The 26,582-nt window shown below is 54.8% G+C and overlaps 2 protein-coding genes across 4 annotated transcripts in view; both read right to left on the bottom strand.

Moving 5' to 3' along the window:
• Nucleotides 1–427: 427 nt before the first annotated feature.
• On the bottom strand, nucleotides 428–14,502 carry AIFM3 (AIF family member 3). Of its 3 annotated transcripts, none has more exons than XM_077160298.1 (20): nucleotides 14,438–14,502; nucleotides 11,883–12,045; nucleotides 6,842–7,055; nucleotides 6,568–6,677; nucleotides 6,165–6,274; nucleotides 6,017–6,061; nucleotides 5,758–5,854; nucleotides 5,552–5,664; nucleotides 4,985–5,071; nucleotides 4,580–4,671; nucleotides 4,321–4,367; nucleotides 4,084–4,199; nucleotides 3,907–3,978; nucleotides 3,736–3,799; nucleotides 3,548–3,624; nucleotides 3,342–3,459; nucleotides 2,448–2,546; nucleotides 2,181–2,256; nucleotides 1,596–1,700; nucleotides 430–871 (listed from the first exon to the last, which is right to left on the bottom strand). In XM_077160298.1, the coding sequence occupies exons 2-20, from the start codon at nucleotides 11,911–11,913 to the stop codon at nucleotides 832–834; spliced, it is 1,713 nt and encodes a 570-aa protein (XP_077016413.1). In that variant the 5' UTR covers nucleotides 11,914–12,045; nucleotides 14,438–14,502; the 3' UTR covers nucleotides 430–831. The 3 variants fall into 3 exon arrangements, with proteins under 3 accessions (XP_077016414.1, XP_077016413.1, XP_077016412.1); XM_077160297.1 differs by having other exon boundaries at nucleotides 433–871; nucleotides 4,321–4,451; XM_077160299.1 differs by lacking the exon at nucleotides 4,321–4,367 and having other exon boundaries at nucleotides 428–871; nucleotides 3,907–4,007.
• A 2,197-nt stretch (nucleotides 14,503–16,699) lies between these two features.
• CRKL (CRK like proto-oncogene, adaptor protein) overlaps nucleotides 16,700–26,582 on the bottom strand; it is a 30,999-nt gene continuing 21,116 nt past the window's right edge. The window contains exon 3 of the mRNA XM_077160290.1: nucleotides 16,700–19,860. Coding sequence (XP_077016405.1) covers nucleotides 19,726–19,860 — 135 coding nt within the window. The 3' untranslated portion in view covers nucleotides 16,700–19,725. The remainder of the gene's footprint in view (nucleotides 19,861–26,582) is intronic.

The following is a 26,582-nucleotide window of genomic DNA, read 5'->3' as shown; positions in this document are numbered from 1 at the left end:
CTCCCGGCATCCCGGAGGGAAGGTTCCGGCCTCACAGCGGCCCCCCCGGCCCCGTGGTCTCCCCTTTGTGTTCTCGTTGGCTCGGGGGCAGCATGGAGCAGCGAAAAGAGCAGGGCCTCTGGATTCCCATTCTTCCTCTGCCATCTACTGGCAGGGTCCCAGAAAACGGAATCTGTCCCAGGATCAGTTCCTGCAGCCCTAGGTGGCAGGTGCCCCCCAAACTGCCAGACATGAGTCTCCCTCTGACCTCTGAAGAAGCATTTCCTTTCTTGAGCCCTCGGCACTCCCCTCTGCCTGGACTGACCTTCCTTCAAAAATCTCCACTCTTTGGGAGAAGCTTTTCCTGACCCCGCAGGCAGAATCAGTTGCTAGCTCCTCTGGGCGCCCCTCAAGCCAAACTTCTTTGGTGAGGCACTGAGAAGTCTGGGGGTGTGCCTGTGTCTTCCCGTGGAGAGCCATGTCCGCTTCTTCCCCCATGAGTGTTTCCCCAATCACACTGGGGGTCACACAGATCTGCAAATGTGTGCATTTTTTATTTTAACGTAATATCTGAGACGTCAAAAGGTCCCGGAGGGGACCAGACCCAAGAGAGGGAGAAGAGGCAGGCCCTGTCCCAACTCCTGTGCCAGCCATCTGTGGCAGCAGAGGCCAGCAGAGGAGAGCCAGGGCATCTCTGGACAGCAGAGACTAGGCAAGGGGAAGGCAAGCGATGGAAGGGATCGAGTTCTGTCCTGGGAGATCCTGGGAAATTGGGAAGTTGGCACCTTCCCCAGGACTTGGCTTCTGTCCCCCGAACCCCGGCCCTCCTGCCCAAGTCTCCTGCATGCGAGCTCAGGAGCCCTTCCCCGTGAGCCAGGACATGTCGCCGGTCCTGCAGGAACAAAAGGAAGAGGAATGAGAGCAGAAAATGAGAGGGTCTCCCACTTTGGGCACCACAAGTAGCTGGCCCTTGAAGACAGCCTGGGGCCTGCTCCATGCCAGGCCTGGTGCCCAGCAGAGGTGTGTACTTGGACAGAGAAGGTAGACCAGAACCCCCTCCGGGAAGGCTCAGAACCCTCAACAGAAAGGACAAAGAAAGACAAACGTACTTGCTGTGCAGCACAAACAGCCTTCGTGAAGGCAAGAGGAAGAGAGAGAGAAGGCCAGGAAGAGGGGATGTCATTCATTGCATCCCCTCTTGGTTCTCATTTCCAAGCTCAGGCCATACACCCCCACGCCCCTCATCCCTGCCCAGTGGCCCCTATCCTCCCCCCACTTCAAGCTTTCCCCAGTCCCTGGGGCTTCTCAGAAGGCACAGGTTGATTCCTATCTGCATTGTGCTAGAGATGTGGGGAGGGGTAGTGGCTGGTGTCCAGAGTCTGCCATGGGTCCCAGGACAGATGACAGTCCAAGAAATGGGCCTTGTCCCATCCCAGAGCCCTGGCTCTGCCCTGGGACACAGCCCTCCCTTTTCCACATCTCCCCCATGAGCACATTTCCCGCTCGGCTCCCAAGCCACAGCCATGCCCCATAGCCCCATCCTGCCCTGAGGCGTGGGAGCTGTGACGGGGCCCCCCTTGTTCTCCCCACCCCAAGGCCTCCATGCCCATACTCACTCCACCTCCCGCTTCCGGATGGCTCGGCCAGAAGCCAGCACCTCGGCCACCTTGGACACAATGGGGTCATAGTTCATGCTGGCCACAGCAATGACCTCATCGCCTCTGTAGGTAGACAATGGCCGGACCTGAGCACTGTCCCACGAGCATCCCCTCCAGTTCCCAAAGGACCCTGACTGACCCTTGTCCACCCAGAGCCCAGGGAGGGGCATGTTCCAAGCATGCAGCTCTCCTGCTTCAGGGCTCCCCTGGGACCCCCATGGAGGCTCCTGGCTTCCTCCTGGGCCTGGCTCCTGTCCTAGAGTCACCATTCTCTCCCTGCTGTCACTTGGGGTGGGGTGTCAACACCTGCCTGGAAGAGCTGTCCTGAAGGTCGAGTGCCGGGCCTCCAGATAGCTATAGGCAACCATTACCCCTGCCTCGTGGCCTTCCTTCTGCAGGACTCCTGCCTCACTTATGTCCACCCCCTTTGCCCCTGGCTCCAGCCATGGGCTGCACCTTCCGGGTAAACCCCCCACTTCTGGAGCACACCTTGTCCCGGAGGAGGCCCCCCTTCCTGACCCATCTCCCGTCCGTTGCACTCACTTGGTGTAAAAGGCCACGAACTTCAGCTCCTCCAGGTCCCCCTGGATGATGACGTCATCGAAGCCTTCCCCATAGCCTGTGGGCCACGTGGAGGGGGTGGGGCTTCTCAGGATCGGGGCCCCGCCCCCTCTCAGGCCCCACCCCCAGCACGGTCCTAGCTGGTGTTTGCTAGTTCTGTCGTGACCCCACCCCCAGATCCTCAGCCCCACCTCCAGGTCCTAGGCTCCGCCCTCAATGCCCAAGCCCCACCCCCAGGCCCTCGGTCACCTGTGTAGCGCAGGCTCTTGCCGAACATGGCCGTCCAGAGGTAGGGGACAGTACTGATCTCTGCCTCCTGTGCCAGCATGTTCTGGGCTGCCACACGACCTGGGGGATCCAGGCCCATGAGATGCCCCCCAGCCTCACTTTCCCTCCTCCCCCTCCACCACTGCCTGACCTGAGCGCCCCCACAGCTCTCTCTCCCCCCCATTGTGGCTCAGCTCACTGCCCACCCACTGTTGCAGCTGGGAGGGGGCACCTGGCTCAAAGCTAACCCATTCCATTCCTTCCCTGCATGGAGAATCTGAATTGAGGTGCCCTGGGGTCCTGTCTACTGTGTACCTGACCAACCAGCCATGTCAGGCTTGAAGAGGGGGACAGATAACAGCACCGAGGGCCCCAGAGAGAGTGGCCATGGGTGGCTGCCCCGCTTCTGCAGGGGTGCTCTGTTGACAGTTCCATAAGCCTCCCAGGAAAACCCTTATGATGCATGACTGATGAGTAGCCTCTATTTCCTTCCAACCTGGCCATAGATCTCGGACTCAGACAGAACTGGTACCAGGAGTGGGGTTCCTGGCAGCCGATACTCCAAAAATGTCAAGACAGAGGGAAGAAGAGGTGGGTGCAGGGTGGAGTCCCCTGTCCCAGGGGTGGAAGGGAGTCTTGGGGTCCTCCCTATGAGGCAGTGAGATGGCTAACTTGCTGGCACTTGCATCTTAAGGGACCCCTGCAGGTGCACATGGCAGGTGTGGCTTGGGGGGGGGCTTGTGTGGGGCAGGGAAAGCTCTTCCTCGGGGGTGCTCGACAGCTTCTAGTGACCGGCTCCCAATGGCCACTTCCCAGGGGCCTGAGCCAAGCCCCTTAGGACCCACCACCTTTTCTCCAGGGCCAGCCATACTCTACCCTGCATGTGAGCCATCTGCCAGTGTGGGATGTTCACTTTCCGGTTGTTTCTCCATGCCAGGGGGAAGGTGACGGCGTCACCAGCCGCAAACACGCCAGGGACATTGGTCTGCATCATCTGTGTCAGGAGACAGGGCCCAGAGCTCCATGGCAGGGTCAGGGGCCCCAGCCTGGACCTCCTACCCAGGGCAGAGCCCAGCACCCACCTTGTTGACGGGGATGTAGCCCCGAGAGTCCAGACAGATGCCACTCTGCCTCAGGAAGCTGGTGGCAGGCACGGCGCCTTGGCAGGGCAGGACACGAGTGGGCAGTGGGCACCGGAAAATGCCCCCCATTTGATAGAGGTGACACTGAGCCTGTCCCACTCCTCCCCCCCCACCCAGCCCGCACTCACCAATGCCCACCACACACACATCAGCCCGGATGATCTTGTTGCTTTTTAGCATCACTTCCTTCAGCTGGGGACAGCAGGTGGGGTGAGCAGGTGGCCCAGGGCAGAAGGGACAGTGAGAGCTGGGTGGCTGGCAGGGGGGGGCATGATGGGACGCGGGTGGCAGGGACCCACCTTCCCCTCGTGGGCCCGCAGCTCAGACACCTCTGTCTGCATGTAGAACTTCACCCGGTTGTTCTCGAACATCTGCCAGGTGGGGGCAGGTGGGCCAGGGGCTGGGCATGGGGGTGAGGGTGGGGGGATCCAAGGGGCCTAGGAGCTGGGCAGGGGGGAGGGGGTGTTGGGGCTCACCTTCATGAGGGCGCGCCCCACACGCTCCCCCAAAAACCTCTTGAAAGGTGTCTCCTCCAGTTCCACCACAGACACCGAGTGCGCCTTCTCTGTCAGGTAGGAGGCCACCTCCATTCCTGGGGGGGTTGGGGGAGCGGCAAAGGGACAGCAGGGAGTGTGGGGGGGGCTGGCACCCTGCACCTCCAGGGCTGGCAATCTCTTTCCCCACCCCCGCCTCCATCCCGCGATGCCACCCACCCAGGAAGCCAGCACCCACGACGACTGCGTTCCGGTCCCGAGCCAGCCTGCCCACACGATTGGCATCCTCAGGTGTCCTGATGGTCACCACATTCTCCACCTCTTTACCTTTACAGCTCAGGGTCTTGGGACTGAGATGGGACAACCCTCCCCAGGGGTCAGCAAGGGGGTCCCCCAGCAGCTGAGCTCTCTCAGGCTGGCTAGGGACACCCCCTGCCCACCCACACACCCACACACCCACACACACACACACACACACCTGCTCCCGGGCGCCAGCAGTAGCTTGCTGTACTCCAGCTTAAAGCCATCCTTGAACACAACCTTCTTGTTTTTCACGTCCACCGTGACCACCTGCAGCACCCACCCACCCCATCCACACCGCAGTTAGGGCACCACCTGCCCGCCTCCGGGTTCCCCGCCAGTCTGCTCAGGGCCCAGCCACGCCCTCGGTGCAGTCGGCGCACATGGGTCCTGCCACCTGTTTGGTGCTTTCTCAAGGTTCCCCTCCTCCCCCCAACCCCACCAGGGCCAGGAGCCCAAGCACCCCTACCCTCACCCACCCTCACCCACCCCCAGCTCCAAGGACCCTGCCCTGGCCTCATGCCTAACCACGTGTCCCACTAACTCCTGCCTGGGCCTCAGTTCCCCCCCATCGAGCGTGTACCTGGGCCTCGGTAAGCACCTCGATGCCGTAGGCTCGGAAGAACTCCTTGGGTCTCAGGGCCAGCTGCTCGGGCTGCAAGTCCAGGGACTGTGGGGGGGCAGCAGGGGGGCCCGGAAGGTGGCTGAGCAGCTGAGTGTGCCATTTTATGCAGAGGATGTGGGGACCAAGGGAGGAGGGGGTGATGGATGGGAGCAGGGAGCAGGGTGACATGGGGGGGGTGGTCCAAACCCCAGATCTATCAGGGCCTCTACAGAGGGGGGGCCCAGGGTGACTCCCGAGGGGTGTGAGGTGAGGTGCCCAGGGGGCCCAACCAGGACTTAGAGGGCCAGGGGCCTCGGGGTACAGAGGGCTGGTGGTCTTGGGGTGCAGAGGGCCGGGGGTCTCAGGGTGCAGAGGGCCAGGCGGTCTTGGGGTGCAGATGGCCGGGGCTCTCAGGGTGCAGAGGGCCAGGGGTGTTGGGGTACAGAGGACCGGGGGTCTCAGGTGCAGAAGGCCAGGGGGCTCAGGCTGAAGAGGGCTGGGGGTCCCGGGCAGGCCCTGCCCCGGCCACGCCATCCCCACCCGCACCTTGCTGAGCTTGGGCCTGTCGTAGGGAAGGTGCCGGTCCAGTGTGCACAGCACAATTCTGTCTGAAAAGCCCTCCTGCCTCAGTGTCTCTGCGCACACCAGGCCAGCTGCACCTGGTGGGGTGGATGCGGGGGCGGGGGGCTGTGGCTCAGAGAACCTCCTCTTGTCCCGTTCCCCGCCCTGCCCCCCACCACCCCACCACCAACCTGCACCCACGATGAGCACGTTGGTACTGCTGCTGTGGCCAGCGCTGGGGGAGATGCATTTGGCCATCATCTTGGTCCGCCGTTGCAGCTGCAGGGCCTGGGGGTGGGGGTGGAGCTGGGAGCTGGAATCTCTGCCATCACCCCCGAGGGCCAGGTCCCCCCCCTCCAGCCCCTCTCCCACCACAGGGCCTTTGCACAGGCTGGACTCTGAATCCAGGAGCCCTCTCTGCCTCTCTCCCTTTCGTCTGAGCCCCCTCACCTGCTTGCTGGCTCGGACATACACCTTCTCCTTCTCAATCTTCACCTGCAACAGCTGCATTGCTCAGGGGGCAGGGGTTTTTTTTGGGGGGGGGGTGAGGGAGGGACTGCAGCCCAGGCCCCTCCCCATGCCAATGGCCGGCCCCCACCTGGAACCTGTGCAGACTGTCCAGGCCCGGGAAGTCCTCCAGATCCCCCGTGCTGATGTTGAAGCAAGCCCCATGCCAGGGGCAGCGCACCCTGCCTCGGGAGAGCACACCTGGGAGGGGCGGGGCTTGCCTGGGGCCACGGGCACAACCTCCCCTCCCAGGACCCCTGGGTCCCGGCACCCAGCGCTTCCCTCCCGCAGCCCAGCAGGCCCTATTCCTGGATGGGGAACCCTGAGGTCCAGGAAGGAGCCAAGCTGGCCTGGGGACTGGCGGGGGCGGGGCGGCCCAGTGGGTGAGCGGGGTTTGCCGTGGCCACGCCCCATTCCGGGAGGTTCCGCCTCGTCACGGCCGACTCTCGCCAGCGCGCCCGCGCACCTGTGCGCCCAGGTGTGCGCGCGCTCACCTTTCACCAGGGGCGCGCCGTAGTGCGGGCACTTGTGACCCAGGGCGTGGAACTCCCCGTTGTCCTTCACCAGGAGCACCTTCCCCCAGCCCAGCTCCACTTCCCGCATCCTGGGGAAAGGAGGGGGCTGCGCTCAGAGGTCAGACACGGATTTCTAGGGACACCTCCTCCCGGGGGAGCCAGCGTTCCGGGGCTCAGGGAACCCAGTCGTGGCCTGGATAAGCCCCAACCTCCCACCCGTATTCCGACGCCCCCTCGCACGCCCAGCACCCACTGGCCATTCTCGAGGTCCTTGACGTGGCACACGGCGGCCTCCACGCAATCCTGCGCGCCGGGGTAGGGGTGCGGGCCGGGGAGGCGCTCCTCCGCGTGGAAGTGGCGGGCCGTGCCGTTGCCCTGGTAGGCGCGGGGGCTGCCCTTGCCCCCGGCCGACAACTCCTCCTTGGCCCGCTCCTTCTCGGGCAGCACCACCTCAATCTTGAGTTCCACTGGGGGCAGGGGCGGCACGGTGAGTAGGGGGCCACCCTGACCCCCTGATCGTCCAGAGCCCGGGTCCCATGCCCGCGCGCGTGTACGCGCTTGGGGCAGGGACCAGTTCCTCTGGGCGCCAGCCCAGTCCTGCATCGGGGCAAGAGGGATGGGGTCTCCCCGCTCCCTGCCGGGAGAACTCTCCAGAAAACCACCAGCAAAGAGCCGAGGAGGGGCAGGACTGGGGGACACTCTGGGTCACCCTATATTATTTTCTGCCTGTTTTCTATTTCTGTAACCCAATTAGGAAGGGATGGACCCAAAGCCTCCCTCCACTGACCCTATGATACTCAAGAAAAACCGAGGTGGAGGAGACACCTGGGTTCCTTGAGTCTCCATCTGACTTCCGAAAGGATAAAGGACAAGGAAGGTTTCGGGGTTCCTTTAAGACTACCACTGCTGGTGTTTGGGCCTCAAAGTGAGGGCAGCTCGGTTCACAGCCTGTGGACGTGGGCGAACTGGAAATCGAGGACTCCTTGTCCTATTCTTGCAACTTTCCCTTCCCTTGAAGGTTTTTCAAAATTTAAAAAAATAATAAAAAGAAAGGAAAGCCTGCAGAATGTCATTTCCACTGCTGGAAATAGCTGCTCTCAGCAATTGGAGAAGCATTGGCTCATCTTGTTTTTTTTTTCAAATGTTTACGTGGGCAGAGGTCTGGGGCCTTGGGACGGGGTGAGGAAGAACCCCCCCCCCCGGAACCCCACTCTGGGAGGGGTGCATGTGGACAGGACAGAGGGGCTGCAAGACTGGGGACAGCGTGCCCACAGCGTCTAATCCTGGGAGAAGCTCATTATGCTTCTCTGCACTTTTCCAGATTCCTTACGGCGTGCCTGGGAGATTTTTCTAATTAGAAAGGAACAATAAACAGTTTTTTAAGCAACCATAATCTGGCCTCCTCCTGTTCTGCTGCTGCATGGCATGCTGGCTGGAGGAGGGAAGTTGCACTCAGAGGGGGTCCGGGGGGGCTGGGGGTGGGGGGCTGCCTCCCCAGCTCCCAAGGGGTATCACACCTCCTGGCCCTCCTCTGTGCGACTGGTTCCCTTGGCCAACAAATTGCACCCCAGGGGTTCCCTCCTGCTAACTGCCTGGGGCTGGTGTCCCTTGTCTCACGCTGTGATAATGCGCCTGGCCTGGCCTGCCCCTCTTTCTCAGCTCAGACCTGGACACAGTGGGGTAGGGTGTGGGGTGCAAGGGTGAAGGTGCCTCCCCCATGTTCCCAGCCAGGCAGGTGATGGTGGGAGGAGGGGGGAGTTTTTCTTTCTTTCTTTCTTTTTTTTTTTTTGAATTTTCCCCACCATTTGCCACCCTTTATGTAACAGTGTTAGAATGTTTTCGGAAGAATTAAAAAGAAAAATACTTGGGATTCAGCTGACACTGGCTACGCGAGCTGTGGGGAGGGAGCTCCCAGGAACAGCCTGGTGGGGGGCCCACGGTAACGGCCAAGCCTGTCTGTTTTCATCCTGCATGTCCTTCCAGAAGGTTCTGAGGTGCTCATAGAGGCTGGCTAACAGGAAGCCGTTGCGCCAGGAGCAGAGGGAAGGCGGGTGGGGAGAGCATCTCTGCACTCCCAGCCCCTGCTCCATGAGTCCCAGCTGCCCACACGACCTAGGGGCCCCAGCCTTAGCCCCTTGGGGCCTAAAACAACTCTATCTTAAATAGGGAGACAGTGCCTGTCCTCTCTGAGGATAGTTAATGCTGAAGGAAATGATACATGTGAACCCAGAGTAGAAACTCAAATAGATGGAGTTGGGTAGCAATGTTTCATCGGGGTAACTCTGAGCTTCCTGGCAGCCACTGCAAGGAGGCAAAGCCAGGTAATTAGATGCCAGTGAGACCCTCTTCCTTCTAGTTCTGGGGACTGGCCTGGCGTCTTCCTATCGGGAACACAGGGGCAACTGGCACTCCACAGGGTCATGACAAGGTGGGGGAGGAACTCAGGAACCTTCAGAGCTAATGTGCACCAAACCATAGAATTGAAGTGAGCAGGGGAAAAAGTGAAAATGGGCATGAGGATCTGCTACTTGCACTGGTCTCCCTGTGGCCTCTCTGGACCCTGGCTGAGCCCTTATGCCCCAAACTTCTTATTCTCAGCTTTGAAACCCCCTGAGCCCCATCCCTAAACTTCCCAGCTTGGGTGCCTCCAGCCTGAGCTCTTGCCCACCTGCACACAGCCCTAGATGGGAGATCTGCTGTCAGAAAGCCCAGGGCAGGGAAAAAGGAATAGTAGCATTTCTCATTCACACCTGGTGCATGATGATTAGCTCCATTTTGCACCTGAGGGATTGGAGGCTCAGAGAGGTGCAGTCATCCACCCGAGGCCACACAGCCAGCAAGAGGCAGGGCTGGATGGCTCAAGAGCCCACATTCCGCCAAAATCATCTTGGAGGGCACACACTTCCTGATCTTAAAACTTATTACAAAACTACAGTAATCAGAACAGCATGGCAGCAGACATATAGACCAATGGAATAAAATTGAGAGCTCGGACAGAAGCCTTCACACCTTTTGCGAACATGTCAGAGCACTTGGAGGGGAAAGAAAAGTCTCTTCAACAAATGGTACTGAAGGAAATGGATGTCCATATGCAAATGAAAGAAGGTGGACCCCCTACCTCACAGCATATACAAAAACTAACTCAAAATGGTCAAAGACTTTACTAAACATAAGAGCTAAAACTATAAAACTCCTAGAAGAAAAGAGTGAAGTGTCTGGGGGACGTTATGTTAGGCAGTGGTTTCTTAGACTTTATACCAAAAGCACAGGCAAAAAGAAAAAATAGAAAAGTGGAACTAAATCAAAATTTGGTGTACAAAAGTCCTTTGTATACCAAAGGACTTTATCATAATACTAAAAGGACATCCTAGAGAATGGGAGAGAATATTTGGAAAACATCTGATAAGGTTTAATGTCCAAAATATATAAAGAACTACCATTTAACACAAAAAAGACAAGGAACCCAATTTAAAAAGTGGACAAAAGACTAGGACAGACATTTCTCCAAAGAAGCAATGTCTTCTTTGGATGATCAATACAATATGAAAAAAAAAAAGCTCAACATCATTAGCCACTAGGGAAATGTAAACCAAAACCATGGTGAGCTACACTTCACACTTATTAGAATGTCTACCATTTGAAAACCAAAAACAAGTGTTGGGGGGGATGTGGAGAAACCGGAACACTCTCACTGATAGGAAATCATTAGACAAGCAAACTCATAGAGTCAGAAACTAAAATGCAATTTATCAGAGGCTGGGGTCAGGGTAGGGAATGGGGAGTCAAGGCTGAAATTGTACAGACTCTCTATTTGGGGTGATGGGGAAATTTTGCTAAGGGCTGGTGGGGTTGGCTGCATGACACTGCAAATGTAACAAACAGCACTAAATTACATATTTGAATGTGGTGAAAAGGGGAAATTTTAGATTGTATATATGTAACTAGAATAAAATTTTGAAAAACAAACACATAGGGCTGTACAAACAGTGAACCCTAAAGTAAACCATGGGCTAAAGTTAATAGCACAATTATAATAACGTCTTTTCATCAGTTGGAGTAAATGTGACACACTAAAGCACGGTGCTAATTTCATAATAGGGTAGCGGAAGAGAACTCCTGTATTTTATGCATGATTTTTCTGTAAACCTGCACCTTCCCTAATTTAAAAAAAAGAAAAGAGCCCAAGTTTGTAGACCTGCTCGCGGGGCAGTCCTGGAGTTTTTCACGGGTCCCGGGCAGGCAGCCTTTTGAGGGTCCCTTCAACAGGTGATATCTGCCCAGGCCCCCTGCCCACTCCTCACTGGGGAAGGTGAATGTCATGGGAAATCAGATGACATTTGAGGGCGGGGAAGGGCAGTGGGATGGGGCCTGGGACGGGCATCCAGAGTATGGCAGTGGGGAGGTGGGGGATGGTATTTCTACCGCCAGCCCTCTCCCCCTGTACGCCTCCAGGTTCCCCCCTTAAACCCAGGAAAAAGAGAAGAGGTTCACAGATCCCAACTTAACAGAACCTGATGGGTATCAGGTAAGGGGAGCTGGTCAGGTGGTGTGGCCTGGGTGGGGGGGTGGCTGGGATGAGTGCAAGCATGGGTGCAGACAGGGTGTAAGAAGGGCCTCTCCCTACCTGCCCTTGTATGCCACAGCTACATACCCTTGTCCCCTGGGTGTGGAGAGAAGGGAGAGTGGGGTCCCAAGGAAGAGCCTAGCAGCGGCGAGTCTCCAATGGGGAGCTTCCTCCAGCACCCCAAAACACCCTCTCCCCTAGCCAGAACCTTCCCCCTCCCCCCACCGGACCAGGCAGGGAGGTGACTTTCTGTACAGATATGGAAATCTGCCCAGAGAGGCTAAGGCAGTGGCTCAAGGTCACACAGCAGCTTGGAAGAGAGAACCTCAGGGCCACATTGAGAAGTCATCTAGAGGGAAACTGAGGCCAGGAGGGTAAGTCCCATACCCTGCATCACATGGCCCTTTCCCCAGCCCTGGGGACAGACAACCCCACCCACACTCCCAACTTCGGTAGTGAGAACTGTCCCCTCCTCTTTCCAGGAAGGTTCCAGCTGCTCCTCCCTCCACCAGCACCCAAAACCCCAGATAAAGTGGGTGACCCGCTGGGGGTGGGGGGTAGGGGATTGAAGAGTTCCAGCCCCCCCCACCCCCATTCCACGCATTAACATTCCGAGCCAGCTCTGGCTCAGGCCTGACCTACTTCGCAGGCCTGCCCAGTGCCTGGGGCAGGGGGTGGGGGGGAGGAGGGCGGGAGGTGGAGGGAGGAGGGAGGCAAGGGAAGGGAGCACCTGGCTTGGGCTTGGAGAAGCAGCCGCCCATGGCAAGAGGCCCCGGGCTGGGTGGGCACTCAGGTGTGGGCAGTCAGGCATGGGGTGCCCCCCATGGGGCCGGACCCCCTGTGGGCCTTGGAGATGCTGTAATTGCCATCCTAGCTGGAGCAGCCTCTGGGACCTGTGGCGGGCAGGGCGCGGAGACAGGGGTGGTGAGAAAGACCCATAAGGGCAATGGGAAGAGGGGGTGTCTGGAGGAGTCAGTCTTGGGGCTGGAAATGGGCGTGTGCAAAGACCCGGGAGCTGCCTCCTTCTGGAAGTCCTCCAGGCTCTGCCCCATTGTCTGCCCTGTCTTGGCATTTTTGCACGGGCTGTGGCTGCCACCAGGGGAGCCCCTCTTTCCCCCAACCTTGGCCACCCGTGTAGGTCCGGGAAATCCTCTTGGATTTCCCCACCCAGCCCTTGCCTTCGCCTCTGCAAATCCTGCAGCCACGGAGCTCTGGGACGCTCCATTTCCCTCCAGGATGCCACCATGCCTGGGGTGAAACTTGGGGTCACCCTGAGCAAGTCATCAGCCCCCCCTTCCATGGGGGGGTGACATCCTTGGCCCCCACCCCAACTGGCAGCACTCCCCACACACCACCTTACCCAAGGACAAGTCTCTGCTTCCTGTCCCCAGGCCAGCGATGGACTAAAGCCGCTGGGGGCCTGGGAAAGGCAAGGCAAAGGGGTTGCAGGCAGGGGTCCAGGAGGCGGCCCAGCCCGTCCCCTCCACCCCGTGTGGGCTGTGGCCAGAAGAGGTGGGGACTGGGGACGGGGCAGAGCCCTGGGCCAGTCTGCTGGTCCCCAGGGAAACCCGGCTCCTGGTGGAAAAGCCAATGGCCAGCCTGGGGCCCGATGGGGTCAGGATGGGGACAGGGGAGCCGGGCACACAGCCGGCCGCTGTTAAAGTCACACCGGAGGCCAAATGGGGAAACTGAGGGCCCAAGGGCACGCCAAGGTCAAGGCAGCAGGGGTGTGTATATGGGAGGGGGGACATCCAGGCAGCCTCGCGCCCTTTTGCCCACCCAGGTGGGGCAAGAGACCCAGGAAGCCCCGGGCAGGGCAACTCGGCTGGGGGAGGGATCACCTGGTGTGCAGAGAGGTTGCAGGGACCCAAATCCACAGGGTGGGCCTCCCACAAGATTCAGTTTCAGGGTGGACTTTGGAAGGCTCCGTTTACGACCCACATCCCCACGCCCCACCCCACTGCCTCTCCCTTTTGCTCCTGGAAGTCCCTCCTGAAGTCTAGCTTGAGGTTGGGCCAAGGCCCATGAAGGCTTGTCCAGATGCCAGGCAAAGGGGTCTGAGATCAGAGGTGCGGGGTGGGGGAAAGGTGGGGAGAGCCCATTTTTTGCCTGGCGCCCCTGTCTTACCTGCCCTGCAGGTGCCCGTTTGCAGGCAAAGGGGATGGTGTCTCCCCGTGTGGGCGGACCCGTGCTCTTTCCCCCACTGGCAGCTATGGGCAGGGTCTATAAGACCTGCCCCGCCTGTCCCCCTGCTCCTTGGGCACCAGGGGTCTCCTTCCCAGACCCTGCCCCACCTCTGGCTAGCCCTGCCCACCTCCGTCCTCCTTGGCCTTGAACCTCACCCACTGCTCCCCAGATCCCGGGAAAAGTCAGGCTCTGCCCTGGCTGTCCCCTCCCTTCCCTGGTACATCCCCTCCTGAGCCTAGGCCTCAGCTTCTCTGGGCACCCACTCTGTGCCAGGCTGGCGTGGAGACCTCCTGCCCCTGCAGGGATGGGTCACCCAGCTCAGAGGCAAAGGTCCTGCGGAGTGGGGATAGGGAGTGTGTGTGTGTGTGATGTCCCCAGGTTTTTTTTTGCAGAGTCCTGTCCCCTGTTCATCTCTGCCCAATGCCAAAAAGCAGCAGCAGGGCCCACCACCCACCAGACATCCTACCCGGGGCTCTCCTTTGTCCAGGGCTGATTCAGGGATTATCCCAAACCCCAGGCCCTGCTCTTTCACCCAGGTTCCCCCACCCCACCCCACCCCACCCCACCCCACCCCACCCCACCCCGGGGCCCTGCCTGCTGCAGGCTCCCTCCCCCCATCCCCTTGGGCAGCCAGCTGGGTGGCTTCAGTTGCCCTGAAGGTGGAGTTCCACTTCTCCAGGCCGCCGTTCAGGAATAAGGGGTAGCCCCCCACACACACACAGCCCCGCCCGGGGGACTCAGCCGCCAACCTGAGGACTCTCCCTTCCTTTGCACGTGCGGTTCCCTCTCTCCGGGAAGCCCTTGGGTCTCAATCCCCGACCCCCGGTCGCCCCGGGTGTCCCCGGAAGGGGAGCTGACTCACAGTGGGACCCCGCGGCAAGCGGGGCAGGGGAAAAGGGGGGAGGGTGCTCTCCAGCTCAATTCTTCCCCCCCACCCCCGGCCTGTCTCAACCAAGCTGCCGATTCTCACCAGCCGCCCCCGCCCCCATGCCCCCACCTCGGGTGCCAGCCCCAGCGAGCGAGCTCAGTGGCCCCGGGGCGCACAGGCGGGGAGGCTGGGGCGGGCAGGGGGTCCGGGGTCCCCGGGTGGGTGCTCACCTGGGCTCCGCGAAGGCCTCTGCTCTAGAACCGCTCTGGGCCGCGGCCGCGGGGTTGAAGGGGAGGGTGCGGAGGGGGGGTGCGGAAAGCGGGGGAGGGCGGGGCCGGCGCTGCGGCGACACTGCGGCCGGGGAGCCCGCTGCGCCCAGCAGCGCCCAGCATTGCCCCGCCGGTCCTGGGTGCCGAGTGCAGGGTGGGGGGCATCAGGGGGCAGGAGGCCATCGGGCGAGGACTCCGTCGGGCCTGGGGACCGGGGACGCACGGGACAGGGGCTGGGTGCTCGCGGTTCCTGGCGACGGGAGAAGGTCATCAGGCTGGGCTGTGCGGGGCCGGTTCCTCTGCCCTTTTTTTTTTTTTCTTCCGTTCCCAAGTCCCCGCACCATCCGTGGGGGCCGTGGAGGCGCTGAACCACTCGGAGAAACTTCCCCAGGAGAGAAAACCCAAATCACTGCCAGGATGCCCCACAGGCACCCTTTACTGGTTTTGGGGGTTGCTCCCCCTCCTGCCCCTCACTCCACGCATCGTTCATTACATTTTCTTTTTCCCACCTGTCATTTTACCAGGGAACTTCCGGGGCCTCCATAAACCATGGCACCCCCAGGAGGTGTGCGCCGTCCTCCAGGAAGTCCTCCCTGACAAGCCTCCCGGCACTAGATCGAGCTCTGCTGTTCTGGGTCCCCGGACCCGGGTGTTTGTAGCCCTGACTGTGGGGATCTCTGCGCAGGGGTCAGGTAGAACCTGCCTATCCCCACCCCAGCAGCTCAGTGGCTGAGTGGGGAAGGGAAGTGATGTCAGGTCCTGCGCCACGGAGTCTGTTTGTCCCTTGGTGGCTTATCTCAGTGGTTCTTTCGCAGCCTCTCCCATTTTGGGGGGAGGTAGGTAAGGAAAGCAGTGGAACCGGCAAGCCAGCCTGACCCAGTTCTCTGGGCAGTCCCTTATGTATGCCCCCTTCCGCCCTGGGGGGACAAACACCCCCCACCCCCCATTTCACCGTTGAAGGAGGCTGAGGGACTTTGCAGTGTGGTCGAGAAGCAGGACCAGGGCCTGCTGGCTCACTCGCCGTGCAGGTGGGTGTGGGGCCACCCTGGAGAGCTGTGGCCTGAGGGGGACACGTGTGACTTGGCTCAAGGCCACTTTCCGTGGCGTGTGCTGTGGCACTGACTGGACTGGTCTGCCCACCCGCTAACCCTGCCCCGCCTTCCTTAAGCCCCCAGGTCCATGCCGGTGTCCCACGCCCCACAGCCGAGGGTGCCCGAGGAGCGGTGTGCAGAGGGTGCATTTTTAGGTGACATAGCCCCATTCATTCCTTGGCTAACCTTAGCATCGACACTGGCACCCCCTGGAGGCCACTGGAAGGGCAGCTGGGCCCAACCTGAGCTTTAAGGCCCCAGGGCCCGGGGTCTTCTGCCAGCCAAGTCCAGGTGGCTTTTTGGTTGGGGAGACTGCAACCAGAGTAGCAGGAGTGTGTGCGGGGCCACACTTCCTGCCGCTGGGCCGGGTTTCAAGGCAGCCACCTAACCTGGTGGGGGGCTCCGACGCATGGGGACAAGTCTCCAAGGGTTTCCCTGCCACAGAGGGGCACCGAGCATTTCCCCCAATGCCCCAAGGAACCCAGCCCAGTATTAAAATAGTCCTTTTCAAACTGACAGGTCTTTTCCCAAGTTTGGGTGTCTCTGGAAGCATTTTTTTTCCCAAATAATGAACACAACTTTTTGTTACTTCTATTCAAAACAGACTTTCCTCAGATGCAGCAGAAGCCCAGGACATCATAGCAGGGTAGCGCTCCTGCATGATTCTGGGCTGGTGCTTTCTTTCCCCACTAGGAAATCGGGAGTTCTGAGTGCACACAGACCCACAACAGGTTACAGGTGAAGCCGAAGAGAAATGGCCTGAGGAGTGGTAGGGTGGTGGTGGGGACACTCAGGGAAACCAGCCCCCCAGCCCCGCTGTTTCCTTCCACTTGAAGATCACCCAGAGTCCAAGAGGGAGGCCATAGACACAATTGAGCAGAAAAGGATTTCCAAAGGCCAGACGGTCATCCCACTAAGGTGGGATGAGGACTTAAGCTTGAAACCACTCACCACTGATCAGGAGCCATGCTGGGCAAGCACTTAGTGGAGGTTTCAGATACAGGGACTTCTGCCCATCCCTCTCCAGGCCCACAGCCACCCCGGTGCCCAGACCCTGGGCCCTGAGGCCTCCTCCATGGAGCCCCTCTAGGCAGGCAGCACTCAGGAGACACTGAAACACCAAAGCCGCTGCCACCACCAGCTGATGCACGTTTTATTGAAACAGTGTACAAACAGGCCATGGAAAACAAGGGTTTTGATGCTGGAACCAGTAACGTAAAATGGAATACAAAAATAAAAAAGCACTAATCTGTTAAGAAAAGACACTCGATGTATTCTAAGAATATAAGTCATTTAATACTGTTAATTTTATAGCACAAAATAAAACAAGCTATGATCCCCAAAAATAATTTTAAAAGCTTACACAGAAAATATTATTGCCTGAAGTTTATGATCTTTAAGTTACAGGTCAAGAGAGTTTTGTGTTGTGGTTGTCATTTCAAAACACACAGTGGAGACCGTCTCGAAGCAAGGCCACTGTTCCTCCTGCAGAGACTGTCCTATCCGTGAGACACAGCCAGCTGGGTGTCTACATGACAGCAGGTACCAGGCACGTCGGGCTCCGCTCCCAGAGGGTCTGAGGCAGGCTCAGTGCTGCCCATAGAAAGCATTAGTCTTAGGGTCTGTGTTAAAACAATCAGGAATTCACTCACTTGAGAGGTTAATGAACACAATATTAAAATATTAAATTATAATCACCTGGCACAAAAACACATGATCCCTTTGCAAGAACTGTTCCTATTCCCGTGAGCAACAAGTGGCTGGAGCGGTGGCCTCTGCAGGCCCGCCTCTCGGAAACAGCTGGGAGACCCTGCATGGCGCAGGAGCCTGGGCTCAGGGTGGGCACGGCTGCTGTCCCTCCTTCGCTCTTCCAGCCAGGAGCACAGCAGGTCTCATCTGGGCAAGCAAAGCCATCCAGAGGCAGCCAGTCAACATGTCCTCCTCTCAAGTGTCATCAGGTGGTACCACACAGCACAGAGGTGACAAAGACGATCATGTGAGACGTCCCTCCCAGGATAAATGAGTGTGATTCAAGCTGACATTGCCCTTTAGTCAGCACGAATCAGAGGGCGCTGCCCTTTAGAAAACTACAGTGACAGTTCATTTAATATCCAAAGGTTTTCTTAACTGACACACAGGAGTTAAGTAGCAACAGTGAATACACATAAAGGGAAACCCACCAGCAACAGGGTGGCTTCAGGGTCAGATCCACACAGCTCTACAAAGTGGGAAACCCAGGCACCAGGTGAGGCAGTGGTGCTGCTTCTGATGTATTCAACATGAAAAGAAAATATCCCTGACTGATTAAAACAGGGATGAGGTTCTAAATCAAAGTTACTACTTTTGGCACATATCAAGGGTTCAGAATCAATACCTCACCTTATTTTGGGCTGACACTCCTGGGATGCTCTGGAGATGTTTACATATGCTGAAGTGATTGAGCTCATTTATAATGAAACTCAACTGGTTTATGGGGTACTCTGGACTCTGCAGTGTGCCAGGCAACTAGGGTCACGCTCTTGTCAGCAGACAGGCTGAGAACACCTTGCTTTCCAAGATAGCCAGACATTTCTTTGTCAGGCCCTCGCACTAAGCCCTTTTCAGGAAAACCATGGTCTGTCTGCAGCCAAGGTGGTATTTGACCCAACTGATCATTTCATCCCAGGAGCCCTAGGAAGATTCTTTACGGTGGCGGCTACCTATCCGATAGAAAACGGATTTCAAGAGAAATGGAAGCATGGTTGTTCCGATGGTTCTACCACCAGAACAGGCTCTAAAACTCAAATCCCCCTCTCCGAGCCAGGGCAAATGATCCAGCGACTCCTGCGGCTGTGGCTACATGGCTTGGTCTGCTGTGCTCATTTTGAGCTGAGGCTCAGCTTCACCAGTGTCGGGAAGAGAGTAGACAGAGCGGAATCAAGGTTCCAGAGCTCTGGTGTGCAGGTGCAGAGGAGGGCTCCCTCTACACTTGGCCATGCCAAGCTTGTAAGCAGGCCCTTCCAGCTAGCAGGGAAATACTCTCCACCAAATGGGCAAATGATTAACGTAGATTTGGTTAGCAGATCTCCCTAGTCACTAAAGCATTACCCGTGGAGGCATTTGCTGTTCCTGAGCCTATGGAGCCACCCTTAGCAGTACTTCCTACCCCTGGCAGAGTGGTCAGCTGTGGCCACGGGAGGGAAGGACTACAATTCACAGGCTCAGTTCAATGCATGGATTCTACAAATGATCTCAAAGAATTTTAAGTCCCAGGTCCCATACCTTAAAGAGGAGCATTCACAGAAAACTTGGACACCTGCCAGTGTCCACACCCCCCACCCCAACTCCTGTCACTGGCAAACAAGCAAAGGGTTCCCAAAATTAGCACTCCCCCCACCCCCACCCCTCAGAACTTCTGGGACAACATAATCCAAGAGGCTGTATATTCATGCCGGCACGCCAAAACTGATTGTTTTTGTTTTGTTTGCTTTATGGCAAAACAAGATACTATGAACAAGACAATAAAGGCCCTGCTCCAGGGTCATTCTTTTCATATTCCTTTAGTTCCAGATTCATTTTAGAAGCTCAGAGGCACATGCCATTTCTTTCAGATCATAAAAATCCAATCTGCTACTTACAAACCTGTTCAGAACATTAATTAGTCTTCCAAATCCAAACCAAACAAAAGAAAACAAAACCAAAGCCAGATGTGGGGAGTTTAGGACAGAACTCTCTCTTCTTTAAGGTTCATCTCCTCTATCCTCCAAAGGGAAACAAAGACGGCAGCTGAGCCATGCTGCCGGGTGGAGCAGGGAGCGCCGCCAGGCCATGGCCTCCGATTTTCTCCAGAGAACACGAGGAAATCAGTCTCAAGCACAAACAGGGCCGTGATGAGGAGGAAGGCCCTATCCTCATCTCTCCACCTGTATGCTTCCACCAGTATTTCCAGTTTATGACCCAAAGAACTCTAAAGCCAGCTGCTCTGTGACAATACGACTTGAACACAAATGCCAGGAGTAGCCTGCTGGGTGCATCCAAGTGTGCATGAGACCGTCGTTTTGCAGAAGGCTGGTGGTGGCAGTGCAGGGTGACTTGCCTACGAGAGAGAGAATGCTTTCCCACTCCAGAGAGACGATGACAGGCAGGACAACAAAGCAGCAGGAAGCAGGGCGACCACAATCACTCGCTTTCATCAGGGTTTTGAGGGTCAATGATTTTCACGTGTGTAAAAGGGAAAAGCCCTTTTCGGCCATTCACTTCGCCTTCCCACTGCCCATTTATATTCATCCTTGTAACTTTCACAATGTCACCAACCTGTAAAGATGGAGAAAGAGGTCAAAGTTAGCATTTTCTTTGCAAACTAAAAGAAAAAAAAGTTTACACTAAATCAAAAGCACTTTTCTATCCAAAGCAACCTATAAATTTGTAAGACTGACCTATTTTGTCAGTGCTCAGAACGAAAACCAAGCAGGGCAAAGACCCGAAGCGCTGCAATGAGGCGAATGCCCTTCTCAGCAGGCAGGAGTGTATGTCAAGGGAAGCCACTTCCAAGCAGAAAGCCCTCTCTCTGCCCTGTTACTGGACAGAAATGAACAACTGGCTCCCTGAGAACAGTTACTGAAGTCAGTTTTGAGTATCTTTTAGGACCTACTTTAAATTACAGGGTGGCAGGAAAACTATGTACATACCAGGCGGGGTTGGTTTGCTCATCAAGGGAAGAGAGAACTGGACAAGATTTTATTTTGGAAGTGGTTTTCAAATTGCTCTGGAGATCCATAGGGTTCTAGGGAGGTGCTTTTAGGTCTCAAGGAATATCTGATTGGGACTTCAATTTTTAAAAATTACATTTTATGAAGTTAGAACAAAAAAGCACATTCTCAAGTGTTGCAGTTCCCAGTACACAACTCATGCTGCCCTGCTAAGCGGCTTCTATGCAGACCTTCCTTGGAAAAAAATCTACCTTTGCCTTGCGTTTGAAGACTAGTTCCAAAATAGCTAAATACAAGCTAAAAAGTGACTACTGCCACTTGAAGGAAAAACAAAAATTCAGGAATGTAATTAAACATCACTGAAATGAAAACCTAAAAGTGGTTAAAATGGGAAATATGGGGTTTTATATATTTATATCATCGCAATTTTTAAAAACCTGTAGAAAATAAATTCAGAAATAAATTGGATGTTGGGGCAGACATAAGACTGCATTAGTCATTTTTTTCTGCCTGTGATAACAGTTAACTGCTTTTTCTCAGTTGCTTTTTAAAGTAGTTCTTACAAATCCCAACTAACAAGGTAAATTTATACTAAACATTTATTTTAAAAAAGCCAAAACCCTTTTTATCTGTCTTTTTTTGGGTTCCACACCATATTTCAATTGGGAAAAAGGAGTCTCCTGTTGGAGGTACTGGACCACCGGGTGACCGTCTGCATGAAGTAACCAAGGACCCAAGGCACCCTCGTCGGCCATGCCATGTGAGGGCGGCTCTGGCTACGCAGCCTGGCAGGGAGAAAGTGTGCCCCCACACGCACAGGCTTCCCAGGAGCCTCCCCAAGCTCCTGCTCACTAAGCGGGTTATTGCACTCTGAAGAAAAGAAGGCAGGTTTCCTGTGGCAGATCTAGAATAGGGAATCTTGTTTCTGAAACAGATTAATTTGGATTGTTGTATAAAGATATCCAGGGCTCAAGCAGAAACACTAAAATTCAGCAATACTATTGTTCATAACCCTACGGTATCTAAAGAGAGGCAAGACTGAAATGAACAGAACCAGATTCCAAACATCTCACAGCTCAAACCCAAGATTAGCCATTTCAAAAAAGCACACAGAGGGGGTTGGAGACATGCTGCTTAGGGGATTCTAAGAACCCTATGTATACATGCCACCAGGAAGCAGACAACTTCACATGTTGCCAATGTCAACCAAGTCTGTAAACCTGGTAACCACATCTTGACATAAAAGCACGTCTACGTAAAGGCCCATTCACACTGCAGAGAGCAGGGTAAAAGCAAGCCTTTGCAGAACATGCTGCCTAGACCTGGGTGTCAGAGCCCACAGACATGCACGCCAGGCCTCACTCCCACAGGTGCCACCTGCAAGGTGCTACCAACACATCATCACCCTGGGTCCTCAACACCCCAGCACCCTGAAAGGCAGACGGGGACGTCAGAGCCAAGGTCACCGACTGGTGCCCACACAGCAGGGACACTGAGCCAAGCAGCATCCAGTGCCCACTGCCTCCACCTGCCACCCCACATGGTACACAGGCAGCATGGCCCACCTGTCCCTGGAACCTCTGACTACCCTTGTCCTGGTCCGTTGGCCCTTAAGACCCTCTCCTCCCTTTGCAACTTCCCTTCCTGTGGGCACAGACTGGCTGCCAGGAGTCTTTTGCCTCCCGCAGGATCCTGCCATGCTCCGCTTTTAAATTACCACTCTCTTGGTCCAGCAGAGATTTACAGGAACTACCTTTAATTCCCCAACTTTCCTGATAAATAAGAACACAGGAGCTAAATTTACACTGAAAACAGTATGTGGTAGTTAGGTTTAGGTGTCGATCAACCAGGTGATGATGCCCCACTGTTCTGTTGCTGTGGATTTAAATAATCAATATGTGAGATTCATCTATGGCTGATTTGTGGTAGGCTAAGGGGAAATGGGTGACATTTAGTTAATTAGCTGGAGGCTTAAGAGAGAGAGATCAGAAGACAGCTCAATGCAGCACAGCCCAAGCAGCTGAGCATAACTCAACTTAGCCCAGAAGTTTGGAGATGCAGAAAGGAATTTCCCCATCACCCCTAGTAAGGCTGCTGGAACCCAGAAGCCAGGAGAGGAGGCCAGCAGACTGTGTCGTGTGCTTTCCCATGTGACAGAGAACCTCATATGAAAGCTAGCTGCCTTTCCTCTGAAGAACTATAACTTTATAACTCACTAAATTACCGTATTAAAAGCCGATCCATCTCTGGTGTGCTGTATTCTGGTAGCTTTAGCAGACTAAAACCCAATACTATCGCTAAATGGGAACTCTTCTGTGGAAACTGGATTGTTCTGAGTACTCACCAAAATGGTAAAGGGAAAAAGAACTTTATCCTGGAGGCTGCGTGGTTAGAACACAGTGCATAAATTCAACACTATCTTTTTTTTTTGCTTAAGTTCCCAGTCTGATTTCTGGTTCAAACTCCTTTATTTAAGGAAACCACCAATTCAACAATTGTTGGATGGCTTGTAAAGAGTTAATCTGGTAATTAAGAATTGTATCTTGCACGAGATAAAACATACTCCATATTCAGATTTTTGTCAATGAGTGCTACACATACATGAGAAAAACAAGGTGTAAAGAGTCAGTTGCCTGTGTTTATGAATTAAATTATAACTGGTTACACTTACTAAACTTCAGTCACAGGTCCAACTGAACAAGTTGCCTGAACAATTAAATCTGAAGGCTAACAACTGAGAATTCTCAGCACAATGAAGCCATCCAGAGGAGCAGGGCCACGGTCCTTTCTCCCTCAACACACCTTCCTATCCATTCATTTCCTTTGTATCAAACAAAACGCATTGCTCTGTCTCTAATTTTAAGATAATGAAACTGGAAAAAAGGGGAAAACTTATGGATAGAAAACCACTGACACCATTCCAAATTCACTTCTCTTCATTGTCAGTAACTAGACACAGAGAAGACGGGCCTTCAGAGCCAGAGCTGACTCTGCTATGTGTGTAAAGCTGTTAAGAAAAGGCTAAGGCAGGACCAAACACGCAAATAAAGGCGCTAAGCAGTTTTGCCCAGATGTCAAAAATCAACCTCCCTAAGACTAGTTTTTGCTTGCCCTATTAATATGATGCCCTACAAAAAATACTTTGGAATTGTGTTAATTTATCTATGCCTTTCCTATCTTCAACTGGACTCCAGGCCCACAGGGAACAGACATTCTGCCTAAAGTTGTAGCCTTAGTTTGTGGATGCCCCAGGCAGCCTTCTCTCATGTTCTCTTGGGCCAGCTCATTCCTCCAGACTGTGAATATATCCTCACCTCCTGCCATCTGCCCCCTCCTCCCTATCTACCCATCCTGTACAAGCTACCCGCCCTCACCTGTCACCCGAGCCCCATCGTCCCAACTCCCAATGGTCTTCCTTTTCTACTGCCAGATTTCCAGAGACAGAGCCGTTCTCTACACCTCCATTTCACTGTGTTTTTAAGCTCTGTGACTGCTCAATACCATCTGAAGATAGACCTTTCCTAACTTCCTCATTTGAAAGCCCTCCTCCCCATAGCCTCGTGACTCTCCCTTTTTTGGGGTGGCATTTCTAAAAATAGCCCTAAGCAGGTAGGCACTCTCCCCATTTTGCCTCTGTGAAAAGCCAGTCCCTGAGTCTCTGTGAGGTTAGAAGGCCAGGCAGGTGCCTTGTCCTCTAGAATTCAGGCAGATATGCCGAGTGAGGACATGTTCTCTCTTTCTCAGCCGTCAACTCCCCAGTGCCCACCACACGCACTGCTCCAGGGAGGGAACCAGCTTTATTCATATTTGCACTCCACGTACATCTCTTGTAAAATACTCTGTGAAGACGTGTGCAGTCAGGGGGAGAGAAAGAGAAGAGAAGACTGTGGCCTGACGTCCTCAGATGCCAAGTGGAGGAGCCGGGGTCTGAGGACAGGTGTGGCAGGCACAGGGCCCAAGGATAGAAGATCAATCTTAGCACATCTACAGAATCACGTCACTGCTTTGCTTTTAAAATCCTCCAATATTTTCTGTCAGGAGTTAACATCCAAATCCTGTGTTCAAGGGTGCCTGCCCTGTCTCCTGACTCTCCCCATCTCAGCTTCTTTCAGAACATCCTGTCTTTCCTGGTTGCATAAACACACCAAGGCCTTTCCCGCAGGACCTCTGTGTAACGCTTCTCCCTCTGCCTCAAGTCCTGCCCTCAGATCCCCCAATTTAGCTTCTCATCTTTCAAGTCTGGGTCCAATGGTACCTCCTCCCTTACAGGGCTTTTCCTGACAATCTCAAAGCAGCTACAGGCTCTCTCCCTCACTGTATCACTCCCACCCCCATGGTGAGCTCATATAGCCATCTGTTTATTGATTATGATCTGTATGCAGCAGATAGTGTCCACAACACTTGTGGAATGCACTGGAGGTAAGAGCTAGGTGGGCCTACTCTACTGTGCATCAGAGTCCTTGCTGACTTGCACCCTGGGTGATGGAAAGGGTCTCAGAGAGGCTACCAGGTCCAGCTCCCAGTGGAATGAACTGCATGCACCTCTCCTCTACCCCAAGAACGTTCCAAATGGGGCTGCCATCAAAGGCTTCCCTGAAGGAGCACTGTGCTAAGGAGGTTATACCTGCTTTCCTAAACCACTTGTCAAGCAAACAAACTCTGCCCTGCACCTGTGTGCACAGGTTATGCCATCACCCCATTAAGAGCTGCAGAGTCTGGGGCCAAGATGTCCAGTCAGTGAGGCTGAGAGCCAGAATTACAATTCACTTCTCCGAGCCTCCAAATCGGGATTCTTTTCCTTAAGCCAGATAAGGAATGACAGTTGGAAGAACCTTGAAGTGCTGGAAACACGATAATTCGAATGTACATCTTAGGGCACTAAAGACCATATTCCAGGCCATTGCTTCAAATTGCTGAACTTGTCCTAAAAAATTTTAGACCTGTACTCTTCTTATACAGAGAAAGAAATATAGCAACCCTGACCAAAGTCAAACGAGTCCTATGGATGATCTGAGCCTCCTCATAAAGCTGTGTATGCAGAGGTGAGAGCAGGAAGGTCCCTTATTTGAGAGCAGGACAGGAGTGACAGGTGACACAAGGGTGTGGACTCTATGCAGAGCGGCTGCCTCAAACTCAAGACCAACCACCACGAACTGGAGCAGGGCAGGACAGAACTGACGTTACATTACCTGGTCCTGCCACCTTTACTGGAATATGACTATGGCAAATCACTCAAATTCTCCAAGTTTCCTTTCATCTTTGGAGGGTTCTTACAATAATTAAAGGAATACATGGGAATTGTTAAGCCAAACCACCAGCTAAGCAAAAGGCAATCGCATTGGAATGGAGATGCCTTAAGAGAACCCAGCCCTGCTTTCCTCCCTCGCTGGCTTCTGCTGGTCACTACCCTCTGGAACCCCTGAGGGAAAGCTGGAATTGGCATCAAGAAGCAGCACGTACCCATCAGTGGGCCTGCGGTCCTCTCAGAACTGATGAGCAAGGGTGGCCTATAAGACAGGAGAGGAGGGTAGGCTGAAAATGGGGGATGGCATGGGGGGCTAATGAACCACAGTGCTGGATACAAAGCAGCTGAAGGAGATAATGGGAAGGAGAAGATTGTGAGCCAGGTACTGAATATGCCAAGAAAATGCCAATCTCACGTCTCCAACTAACTTATGACTCTGCCAGTCTTTAGTATCAGATACTTTCCACATGACCTACCCAATCAATTTAATAAAGATTAATTTCTTTTTTATTGTGGTAACACATTTGTTAACATAAAATTTGCCATTTAAGTTGTTTTTACGTGCACATTTCAGTCAGGCTAATTACAGTCTCCTGGAGGTGCTACCATCACCTCCATCCATGACCAACTACTGCACTCTTGCCACAAGGAAAATGAGGTCAGTGCCTGTCCTTGAGGAGCTTATGCTTTCAATGAGGGGTAGACAAGAAAGAATGCACTGTCAAGCACATGGCAGATGCTTGGTAAATGTCTGTTGGACTATACAATGGCAACACAAGGTAAAAAACCAGCAAGTGGCAGAAAAACCAGCATGAGCCTGCCCTGGACAGCGCTCAGGCTCAGATCTAAGGGTTGGGAGTTTCTCAGCCATCTTGCAGTTCCTCTCATCACTTCCAATTTTGGTATAGAAAGGCGAAGCCCAGAGAAGCATTTCCTGTGGGGGGCAGATCAGTCTTCAAGTGGCTGGGTATCAACTCCATCCAAGGAACAAACGAGGCCTGGAAGATATGCTGAGCCCCTTTTTAAGAACAACACAAATAGGGACACATCAGTCAGCCCCCCCAAGCCTCTTTATGCTTAGT

The sequence above is a fragment of the Tamandua tetradactyla genome, chromosome 5 (genome assembly GCF_023851605.1).
Source record: "Tamandua tetradactyla isolate mTamTet1 chromosome 5, mTamTet1.pri, whole genome shotgun sequence".
NCBI lineage: Eukaryota > Metazoa > Chordata > Mammalia > Pilosa > Myrmecophagidae > Tamandua > Tamandua tetradactyla.
This window is presented reverse-complemented; position numbering and strand designations above follow the sequence as displayed.